This window comes from Lactuca saligna, chromosome 3 (assembly GCF_052625555.1).
Source record: "Lactuca saligna cultivar CGN05327 chromosome 3, ASM5262555v1, whole genome shotgun sequence".
NCBI classification, from domain to species: Eukaryota; Viridiplantae; Streptophyta; class Magnoliopsida; order Asterales; family Asteraceae; genus Lactuca; species Lactuca saligna.
The window spans coordinates 71,705,364-71,717,006 of record NC_136419.1 but is presented as its reverse complement, the minus strand read 5'-3'; the positions used below and the strand labels follow the sequence as shown (position 1 = coordinate 71,717,006).

Here is an 11,643-nt window from a genome sequence, read left to right as displayed (position 1 = left end):
ACCGATATAGTCGATTTGATTATATTTAGTTCGATTCCTGGTATTACTTTGTAATAACCTATTTAGTTAAGTTCGATTCTTGGTTTTACCTTGTAATAACCTGATTTACCATCTAATTCTTAGCTAGTTTGTCAAAATTCGGTAAATCAATTCTTTCCTTTGTTTTGATTACTTTCCATATTCCTACCTTAATCTAACAATATTCGTGTAAAATAAGGAAAGGAAATAGGAAAGGGGACGCTAATTACCTTTTTCTTTATTAAAAAAAAAAAGCCTTATATTCCTTAACCCTTACTCAAAACAGTCAAGAAAATCCGTTTTAGATCCACCTCTCTTTCCTCACACCCACAAAAACAATCCAAATCTTCTGCTTCAAGTTTGAACACCACCGATCCCTCCACCGGCGTCACTCACAACCACCACCGTCACCATGATCAACGGTGGCGCTACCTCAAATCAATCACCGGAAGATGAAATTGACCCCTTCTTACGAGGTTACAACCCTAGCGATCTCCGAACTGCGTCGGAATTTCTCTCCAATTGGTTACCTTTCCTCTCTAAAGGCCTTTGCGACCACTGCTCTCAGTCCATCTCCGATCGCGTTCGATCTCTTCATCCAAGTATGTAATTTCTGAACTTATCAAGATTGCGTTTTTTTTTTTCCTTTTCTTTTCCAAATAAGCTTTTCGTTTGATAGTAGTTGTAAAAAGTAGATTATATAACTATACTTTAACATGGTTTGCGTCCATTAACGAATTGGGATCTTGTTGTAACTTTAGATTCTGTTAATTTAGAGTTTGAAAATCCACCTTTTAAGAACCACACTGATTTAGTATTTTATCTCGTATTGATTGGTGATTATTAGTGGAGTACGATACTGAAACCGATCAACAACACCACCAAGAACACGAAGTAGAAGTTTCAACCCCAAATCATAGCGATTTTAGCGGAAGCATTGGCACTTCAATCAACCATGGTGGTTGTAAAGATGCAACAACAGATAACGACACTGATGATACAAATTCCTTGGGTAGCTGGAAAGACGATGGAAACGCTACACCTGAACAAATTGAAGGAACATCAGGAAGTGAGAATACTCAATCTCCACAAAACTTTAAACCCCCAAAACCACGAATGTCATGGGCTGACATGGCACAGGAGGATCTAGAAGCCGAGGAAGAAGAAGAAACCAATGGGCAATTTGGTAATTTCACTAGTAGCCAAACTGAAGAAACCGGGTCAGAGACAAAAACAACCCGAAAACCAGGGTTGTCAAGAGAACAAAGGGAACGTATTCGTTTCACAAATGTCAAAAGGAAGAAAGATTTTATTTGCTTAGAGAGAGTCAATGGCAAAATCGTAAATATCCTCGATGGGCTCGAGCTTCATTGTGGTGTATTCAGTTCGGTTGAACAGAATCGGATAGTTGACTTTGTTTATGAGCTTCAAGAGAAAGGAAAAAATAAAAAATTAAAAGGTTCATAATTCGTTTCATCTTTATTCTTCTATCAAACACAAAAAAAAAAAATTATATTATATTAACTTTTTTTTAAAAAAAAAAAACTTGTAGATCGAACGTATACCGCGCCTCAAAAATGGATGCGAGGAAAAGGCCGCGTCACTATTCAATTTGGATGTTGTTACAACTACGCAACGGTAAGCAATGGAATCGAGCATTCCATTCCTTTGTTGATTCCATTCCATTCCATGACGATAACTTTGTTTTTTTTAATGTGATTGTAGGATAGGAATGGGAATCCACCGGGGATATTGCGAAACGAGCTAGTGGACCCCATTCCTCCACTTTTTAAAGTGATAATAAAAAGATTAGTGAAATGGCATGTGCTTCCTCCAACATGTGTACCCGATAGTTGCATAGTGAATATTTATGATGAAGGCGATTGTATTCCTCCTCATATTGACAACCATGATTTTGTTCGCCCTTTTTGCACGGTTTCTTTTCTAAGTGAATGCAATATTTTATTTGGAACAAATTTGAAAGTTGAGGGGCCCGGGGAGTTTTCTGGTGCCATTGCAATTTCTTTACCGGTCGGGTTAGTATCTTTTTCGTATTTTCATATTTTGATTTGAATCTATAATATATTTGATTGTTTTATTGTTTTTTTTTTTTTTTTTTTTGAAATTTTGTAGATCGGTTCTTGTGTTAAATGGGAATGGAGCTGATGTGGCGAAACATTGCGTGCCAGCTGTTCCTACTAAAAGGTTTGGATTCTCTCTTTGTTAATGACTAAATGTGAGAAATAGCAATGTACTTTTGTTTATTTGTGTTTTTGTGTTTTATAGCATCGTACTTTTAGTTTTGAGTGCATTGAAAAATCTAGCTAATTATAGCATTGTACTTTCATTTTTTTTTATTGTAGCAGTTATTTTCTTTAGACAAAAACTCATAAATGGTCCCTGTGGTTTACCGAAATTTGTTATATAGTCAATAAGTTTAAAAAACCTCATAGATGATCCCTGTGGTTTCAAAACTTTTATCAAATAGTCCCTCACCCACCATAAAAAGACTTATTTACCCTTTTTAATATATTTTTGATTTTCTTTATATAAATCTATTTTTTTTAAAAGGAAAAATTCAATAAATAATTTTGGTCCGCATCTCTCTCTCTCTCTCTCTCTCTCTCTCTCCTTATTTTTTAAAATAGACTTAAATAAAGAAAATCAAAAATATATTAAAAAGGGTAAATAAATCTTTTTTATGTGGGTGAGGGACAATTTATTAAAAGTTTTGAAACCACATGGACCATTTATGAGGTTTTGTCTTTTCTTTATTAAAGACAATGCTATAAGTATAATTCGGTGGATTCTTCAAAGTACAATGCTGTAATAGAAAGAAATTGACTAATAATAAACATATCAAATGAAATTTAATTCCTATTTCTTACATTCAACATTTTAATAATAATAAATTAAATAAAAATCACACATTTTCTGATATTAATTTTATGTTTTTTCATACCAGGATTTCTATTACATTTAGAAAAATGGACGAATCAAAATGGCCAGGCGGGTTTGTTCCAGAACCGGATCTTCAAGGACTCGAACCGCTTTCATACGAACCGGGTCGACCTGCACCCACACCCACGGGTGGTGGTCCGAACCACACCAGATCACACCCTTCAAATAGACAAGATTTTAGAAGAGATGATCATCATACAAGGAACAATAATAGCTCAAGAGGATCACGGGCCCCACAGGGCCGGGTTTATGGTCAAACCAGATATCAAGGTCAAAGTCAAAGTCAAGGTCAAGGTCAAGGTCAAGGTCCAATTCCTGGTAATAATAGAAGGAAGACTAGGGTAGAGTATTGAGTAATGATACTATTGACTTGATTTTGAAGGAGAGTTGATTGATTGAGTACATATTATGTGTTATTCTTATTCAAATGTGATTTTGAGTGAAAATAAACATGTTGGGGGTGTTGAAATGGTTTTTGATTTTTGTTTTGTAAATGTGTTGTGTAAAATCATGTTTTGATTGTTGAGTTTGTATACTGTGGTTGAGTTTATTGGTTTGATTTTGAAAGATGAAGGTTGATGATTGAAAATAAGTAATTTGTAAGGTTACTTTTCATGTAAATGTATTAGGTAAATTGTTTGCTTGTTATATAGTTATATTTATCCCAAAATATTATCTTGTAAAATATATAATGGTATATTGTTCGTAATAATGATCAACTTAGTCTAAATTTGGCAATATTGCCTTACTTGAAAAACAATTCAATCATTATCATGTTGAACATCATTAGATTTAATGATTATCTTTTACCTTTTGAAAGTGTGTGTTGACCTTCGTAATCATATTTGTCAAATTCAACCTCCAAAACAATATTTGTATCACCAAAACTACGTTACTTTTCATTAGAAACACCCTCTTGTGTGTTGTGTTAGTGTACATTCGTTTTCTTAGTTTTATTCTTGTAATGATTAAACAAATCTTTAAAGAGTCTTATTATTCACCTTTTCTGGCATCTCTTTGTTTTTCTTATAAGTCTTACCATAGATCATTTCGATATTAATAATTGACGCATTGAAGCTAGTTGTGTGAATCGAAAACAAGTGAAGCATACAATAGATAATTCATGTTATTTATGTTGTCCTAGTATTTTTCATATTTAGCCTTCATCGACATCAATTTATTTTTCTTTTGTTCATCTTGATTCGAGCACATTTGGGTGATGGTGGCTTGTATTTTCATAAGTTAAAAAAATATATAATATGTTACATGCTTCAAACTAGATATCTTAGTTGTAACGATCATTTCTCTTTTCAAGTAGTCCATTCAATTCCTATTTTATTCAAATGACAAATACAAAGCACAAATTATAAATTGAATCATACCTTACATTCACACAATCAACTTCACTCATAGCACCAATTACTCTAGCATTTCTTTTCCTTGTTCTTGTCATCCTTTCCAATTCGTCATTTGCCTTGCTACGAAAATGAGCTCCATAATTGGTATCTTTCATTTAAAGCCTATTGAAAAAAATAAAACATGCATAAGATATTAGTTTTATTAGTTAAAGGAAAAAAATAACATAAATAGCATTTAGTATGTTAAATACCATTTAGTATCAACATAAAGAGAGGATTTTTGTTTACTTTCATGTCTTCAAAAATTTTATATCTAGTGGGTGATGATCTCACATACGTCGCCGTCTTTAGAATTCTAGTAACACAATCGAATTAACAATTTCAAGTATCGAAAATCAATTTCTACTAATTCATGATTATCATAAAATAATAAATGCTTTGCTTTAAAGATTGCACGAATGCGTTATTTTAGGTGATTTTTATAGGTTTTTGTTTGTAATGATACGAATTTTGTTTGACTAAAATTTATTGCATCTTTGTTATATAATTTTTTTTATATACGGGTTTGTTCTATGTATAGTAGGTAACGTAAAGACATCATATATACATGCCAAAACATTTTTCCACTTGATTCCCCGTGTCTTCTTTTCACATAGAGGCAGACGTAAGATTTCGTAGTAGGTGTTGTCGGTGACATATTTTTTTATGTAGTGACACAATACTAGAAAAAATAAAAAATTCAACAATTTTACACTGCGTACAGGCAGATCAGACGTTGTTGGTGCCACTATTAGACACCAAGAAAAGCATACAAATACTACATGTTCCTATCATGTTTGGTCTATTATCGGATATCCCCACGAGTCTTAAGAAGATCTCAAATATCAAAACATCATCAACCTCGAAATTAACATACAATCAGCAAAACTTAATGACGAAACATACAAATACTACATGTTCGCCTTTCAATAACTGTAGCTCGAAGTAGTACAATAGAAAACTTTTGTCGATTAAAATCAATGATTTGTACATTCTAAAAGAAGTTGAAACTGTTACTTTTAAAAAAAAAATATGGTAAAACCTCTAACCAATAAAGTTGGGATGCACTGACATGATATTGATAAGCAAATAACACCAGTTTATATATTGAAATTCTGAAGCACAAAAGAATCAACTTTGGTTCAAGCAATTGATGAGAGTGAGTGGTGGTCCAATTAAACTTCTTAAATGAGTTCGAGTCAACTGAAGAATGTGTAATAGACAGTTTGACAAATTAAGATGCTTAAACTTTTTTCAACTTTGAAAACGAGTTGCATGCTGTTGTTGTGGTCCAAACCAAACCAGATTTTTGATTCTCAATTAATAACCCTAATTAACAACTACTTTTAAAAGTATCATGAGGTCCACCCTATATATACCCTATAACCCATCTGAAACTTTCCATTTATATCACTTCTTCTTCATCTACGAAATTCTTTTTTAATACATGAAACCAAAACAAACATTTGAACCATTGATTTCGTGTATTTATATGAGTTTAGAGATGATGTTGATGATTCATATATCCAAATATTATAGGTAATTAACAGAGATATGAAATTATGTGTTTGAGAAAACATTATGGTGTGCATGTTTGTAGAGTTGAGGGATAAATTAGTATAGTTAATGTATAGGGTGTTGCTATTAAGACATCCTATAAACATTTTTATCAAAAATCAACCTATAGGTAACTATTTTTAATCAACTTTTTAAAAAAACAATGTAATTTTAACCAATAAAAATACCTTAAAAACTATATAAGGTGTCTAAATGGTAAAATGAGATGTTTTTGTGCATTTGCTTTAAAGTCATAAATTCCATCAATTTACAGTTTCACAAAAATGGTATCAAAGTTTGCACTTTAATGTTGCTCTAGACATGTAGGTTGCCAACTTTTATATATGTAGTAAGGGTGTGTGCTTGTGTTAATGAGAGCTAGATGGAATGGAAATCTTGATGATAATGTGTGAGGAGTATTGAAAGAGGAACCTAATTAAACATCGAAGACATGAGTACGATGATTAGAATACTATTTCTTGTAATAGTATGCAGCTGATGTTGCGGAAAATTTGTGTATATGTAGTATCCAAACATAACTTACAATAAAATCAAAATTAACTATACGCAAAAGTGTAATTCTATTTCAACATTTAGAAAAGTAAATCTTTATGTCATTGCAACTTTACATGTATGAAACTGAATATGTGAAAAAATACAGGTAATGAATTTGTAGCAGAAAAACTTTTCTTTATAAACGTGGAGATCTTCAAAAAAAAATAATGAATAAAAACGAAGTTGTATAAAATTATTAAAATAGTAAATGCATAAAAAAACTACACCTATAAAACATATTCGTAAAATAAGATGAAAAAGAATTTGTAATTTTTTTTAAAGAAACAAGTTTTCAAAACCATATAAAATAAAACTGTAAAAAATATTAGAATTTTTTTTTAAAATTATGGACTAAATTTGTAAAATAAAATAGAAATTTGGCCAAAATGTGAAAAATAAAAAGTTTGGGGAAGTAAACATAGGGACAGGCTAATGGGTCAGCCGAACATACAATTTGATCTGCGAAAAAACATATTTGTATTTTTTTATATATTCATATCTTTAAAAGAATTTTTACGTATAAAAATACATTGGAAAACATATTTATAAGTTTTTATATATTTAAATCTATAAAACCGTTTTTAACATTTTAAAATATATTATATGTATTTATTTACATTTAATAATAATAATAATAATAATAATAATAATAATAATAATAATAATAATAATAATTGTATTTAACCATGATTCTAAAAAGCGCGCCATGACGTGCTTCAAGGTGTGCCATTGTGCGAGAGGTGACCTAACCGTTACGAAAACGTTCAAGATGCGTTTGTTAAGACTGTCGCTCAAATAACGTGTTAAGGCGCATCTTTCGCATTATGGCACAAGTTTTTTCAAGGCGTGTTTTTTTCAACCCTAAAATAATTGAGTTTTTGTTAGTTTTTTAAATACTAAATATTAAGATGAAGGAAAGATGAGAGTATGGCATGCTAATATAAATTGGGAATCACTATTAATTGATGCAAAATAATGAGACTTTCCAAAAGAAAACCCTTAAATCACATTCTATAACGTAATTTTTTTTATCATTAGCATGTTTAAAGTGTAGGGGTGTGGGCTTACATTCGCTGTGATGCGTGAGACAAAGTAGAATGGAGAAGTGTTATTAGAAATCATACCATATCTTTTGGATAATACTTTCATAAATGTTATGAGAAAAAAGACTTTTATTAGTCAAAGGAAAGTCTTCCTTGAAAATAAATTGATATCCAAAGATTGTCGGTTGGAGCCAAAATGATTTTGAAAGAGTTCAAGAGTCAACTAACAGAGAACCAACCTGCTGTTGGCACTAGTTCTCAACAAGAGGTTATAAAACTTGTCCAACCACAACAAAGAGTTACTAAGGAGTCTGACATGGAACCAACTCATATTTGTTAGTCAGATAGAGTACACCATTCACCATAAATATATAATTTACACATGGTGATGAGTTTATGGTAGATCGTAATGTGTTTACCATCTTTCATAAAGCCATGTCAGACCCTAAGTATGTTAATTGGAAGGGTTTTTAAAAACACGACTAAAATGGATAGAATTTACACATATAAAAGCTAATTTGTGGAGAAGGATCACACAAACTCCTAGTGTAGATTGACAAATGAATGTAAAAACTACTTTAATTAAATTAAAGTTTCACTAAGAATGTGTTCATGACATTGCGTGAGGATTTTGTACATCATAAGTAAAGTGTTTAAGCCGTAGAAGTCCATTTATGGATTGGAACATGCATCCCGTATTTGGAATCTTTGCTTTTATAAGAAATAAAAGAGTGATTTTTTTACCATAAACTAATTTAAACGTGGAGTATATGTTAGGACTAATGAGAACATTGTAGTCTTCCATGTTCACGAAACCATGTACCAACTATGCAAAGACGTCATTTGTAGAGACATGGGGATACAATATACATATCAGGAGTCAAGATCTAGAGATAGATCTAGAATCATAAATACGTTAATCCAAAGAAGGCTCATGAGATCTGGAAGAAATTTATGGTTAGGACTCTAAAGGAGTTATACTTATGTCGCATGGTTTAGGATTGAGTTGAGCTCAATATCTTTTTTACACTAATAAAGCTTGGATAAGATCAGTCAAACCCATATACTTCAATTATGGTATTGATCATATATGCCAAAGTATATACAATCCATGATGTGTCCTATGCCTTAAGCATGACAAGTTGATATCAAGACAATCCTGGCAACGCTTATTAGATGGAAGTCAAGGGAATTCTCAACCGTTTAAGGATAACCTTGATCCTTGGAAAGTAGGGAAGAGATCAGTGTAACATGTTACATGATATAGTGTAACATGTTACATGATATAAAATTCTAAACTAATAGAGATAACTCCTTTCCACAATAAAGATTCTTGTTCTTACTAAAAGGTAGAACAAAGACTTTGAATAGTTCTAATCAAGATACCATATCTAATTCAACAAAGGCTAAATATATTGTTGCTAATGAAGTTGTAAAAAAGACTATATGGATGAAGGAGTTCATTAGAGATCTTAGTGAGGCACATACAAGAAGGCACATCGTATACTCAAGAAATATCACAAGGTTGTTGGAATAAGAGACATTATAGTAAATTTGCATAACAATGGATCTGGTTATATGTATTTATTTTAGTTGATTTTGTGATGTTTTGGGAACTTATATAGTATGCACTTTAGCTAATATAATAATTATCATGCAAAAATCATAACCTATAAATGCAAGAAAATATATGCATTAGTGCATCACAATGTTCCATTTTGCAAGATTGTATACTTCCCACATATTAGTTTTTTCAGGATCTCCATTATAACTTCTCAAATTTTCAACCAATTTAAAAAGAAATAAGTAAACAGCCTAAAACCATTTTTCATAAAATATGGTAACTATTAAATTGTTTTCAACATCATAAATCAAGTCACAACATGAATTAGAGTTTGCGGAAATAAAATGCATAGCAATTCCATATGTCTATATAATCAAGTTGCATCACTCATTCTATTAATGGAATAACTTGTAAACCATTTAACTATAAAATGTAAGCACAAAGCTTAGTGAGTCCCCAAATATACCATACATTCCATTACACATGTAATGCATACCATCGAATAGCTCATAACCTTTCGTCGACGTGCCAACCTCATGGCCGATCACTAATATGTCATTGTAACATCCCAAAAATTTCATAAAATTTAAACTTTCCAAAACAACCTTTTTTAAATAGAAGTGTTTACAAAGACCTTTGTTCCTAAAATATTACTTAGAAATCAAAATCTCTTTCAACATAGTTTCCAAAACATTCACATTATCAAAGTTTCCTAGAAATCATCAGTTCAAAACACAAGGATGTGTATGGTCACACCTTTACTTTTCCACGATCCACTGAAATACCTGAAACTAAACCAAAATTGTAAGCACGAAGCTTAGTGTGTTTCCCCAAAGTACCAATAGCCAAACATATAACATATACAAATAACAACAAGCATTGGGTCCATAGCTAAAAGACTGGATTACCCCTGAGCCCACATTATAAGTTTGGCTTGCCTACCGGGCCTACAAATCACATCTGACTTGCTCCTGAGCCTACAACATAAGTCTGGCATGCCCTTAGGGCCTGTATCTTATGTCAGACTTACTCCCTATACTGATCAGTCATCAGACTGAATTATCGATGTTCAGCCCTCACTACGAGTCTTTCATAACAATCGGGTCCTTAGCTCGTATTTGGAATGCTATTGAGACCTTAGTATGAGTCTGGCATGCCCCACCCGGCCCTCAGATTATATATGGATTGCTCCAATACCCTCAAGACCTTAATAAGTTTCTGTCATACTTATCGGGTCCTTAGCTTATGTTTGGAATGCTATTGAGCCCACAGTATGAGTCTGGCATGCCCTACTGGGCCCTCAGCTCATATATGGAATGCCCCAAGGTTTGTTGGCTACAACATAGAGCAGTACAACCTCAACCCAGTACAACATGCCGATATATAACATCTATACATATATAAATAGTCTACATGCAGACAAGCAGATCTACAAAACACTACTTATAACATTATCCTATAAACGAGGATACCGATCTAACAGATAAAAACTGAACACTGTCATGCTATCACTTAACAGGATTTCTAATCCAATGGCTCGGCCTTGTTCGACCTAAAAGTACAGTGAGAAGAACTCACCTCGAATGTAGAAGCTCCCTGAAAGAATGTCCATAGCTGCTGCCCTACTGACTTCCGAGCTATCAATACTAATCAACACACCCAATTAGCAATTAGGTTCCATGCGATAATCCATAATCCATACTTAGTGTAAAATGACCATTTTACCCCTGGCCCAATATACACCAAAATTGAGGCCCAAAACCAAAAGATCCACAATGGCCCATTAATGGCCTAATTTTCCAAATTGGGCCCAACCCCATATGGGACTTACCCTAAGCCCATATTCTCCTTAAATCCAAATCAGGTTACCACAAACACCACTTGGGACAAACTGTTGGAATAGTGTCTAAGGCTGCAACTATATTAGGCAAGTATTTAACCCGGTTGTGCATGGTCCTTTTGGGTTGCCTTCACCATAACAACTTGACAGGATGATTTATTATGAAGGAATAGATATTATTTGTATATTATGAGAATAATATAAGGAATAATAATATTGTTATTTGATTAATATAAGTCATAGATTAATTAGTATTAATTTAGTGACTTAAAGAGATTAATTAAATAATAGGGTATAAACTCTCAATTGTTTGATAGTTACACTTTGGGTTGTAAATCCTTATTGGATAGGGTTTGGACGATTTCTAGGGCTAGGATAAGCCTCAAATCCATCCAAGGACTATCTAACGTAAGGATTAGGATTGCTTAGAGTTTAAGTTATCCAATTAGGGTTTAAGGGTAAAACCCTAGGAGCCTTACAAGTATAAATAGACCCCTTGGGGAAGGGAAATCGGCACCTCTTCTAAAGCAAGGAAACCCTGACCGATTTCCTCCTCTCTCCTCTCTCCTAAATCATCCTCTTTGCTAGTTGGTGTTTGTAAGCCATTAGAGGAGTGACAATTATGACTCTAAAGCTCCAAGAACAAGAAGATCAAACAAGTGTTTCAAGGTAAGCTTCTAACTCTGGTTTTGTATTGTTGTTATACCT

At 32.6% G+C, this 11,643-nt stretch overlaps 1 protein-coding gene across 1 annotated transcript; it reads left to right on the top strand.

Moving 5' to 3' along the window:
* The first annotated feature begins 288 nt into the window (after nt 1–288).
* On the top strand, nt 289–3,529 carry LOC145036844 (2-oxoglutarate (2OG) and Fe(II)-dependent oxygenase superfamily protein). Its single transcript, XM_078985339.1, has 6 exons — nt 289–620; nt 866–1,477; nt 1,571–1,656; nt 1,744–2,054; nt 2,152–2,223; nt 2,984–3,529. The coding sequence occupies exons 1-6, from the start codon at nt 431–433 to the stop codon at nt 3,330–3,332; spliced, it is 1,620 nt and encodes a 539-aa protein (XP_078841465.1). The 5' UTR covers nt 289–430; the 3' UTR covers nt 3,333–3,529.
* The last annotated feature ends 8,114 nt before the right edge of the window (nt 3,530–11,643 follow it).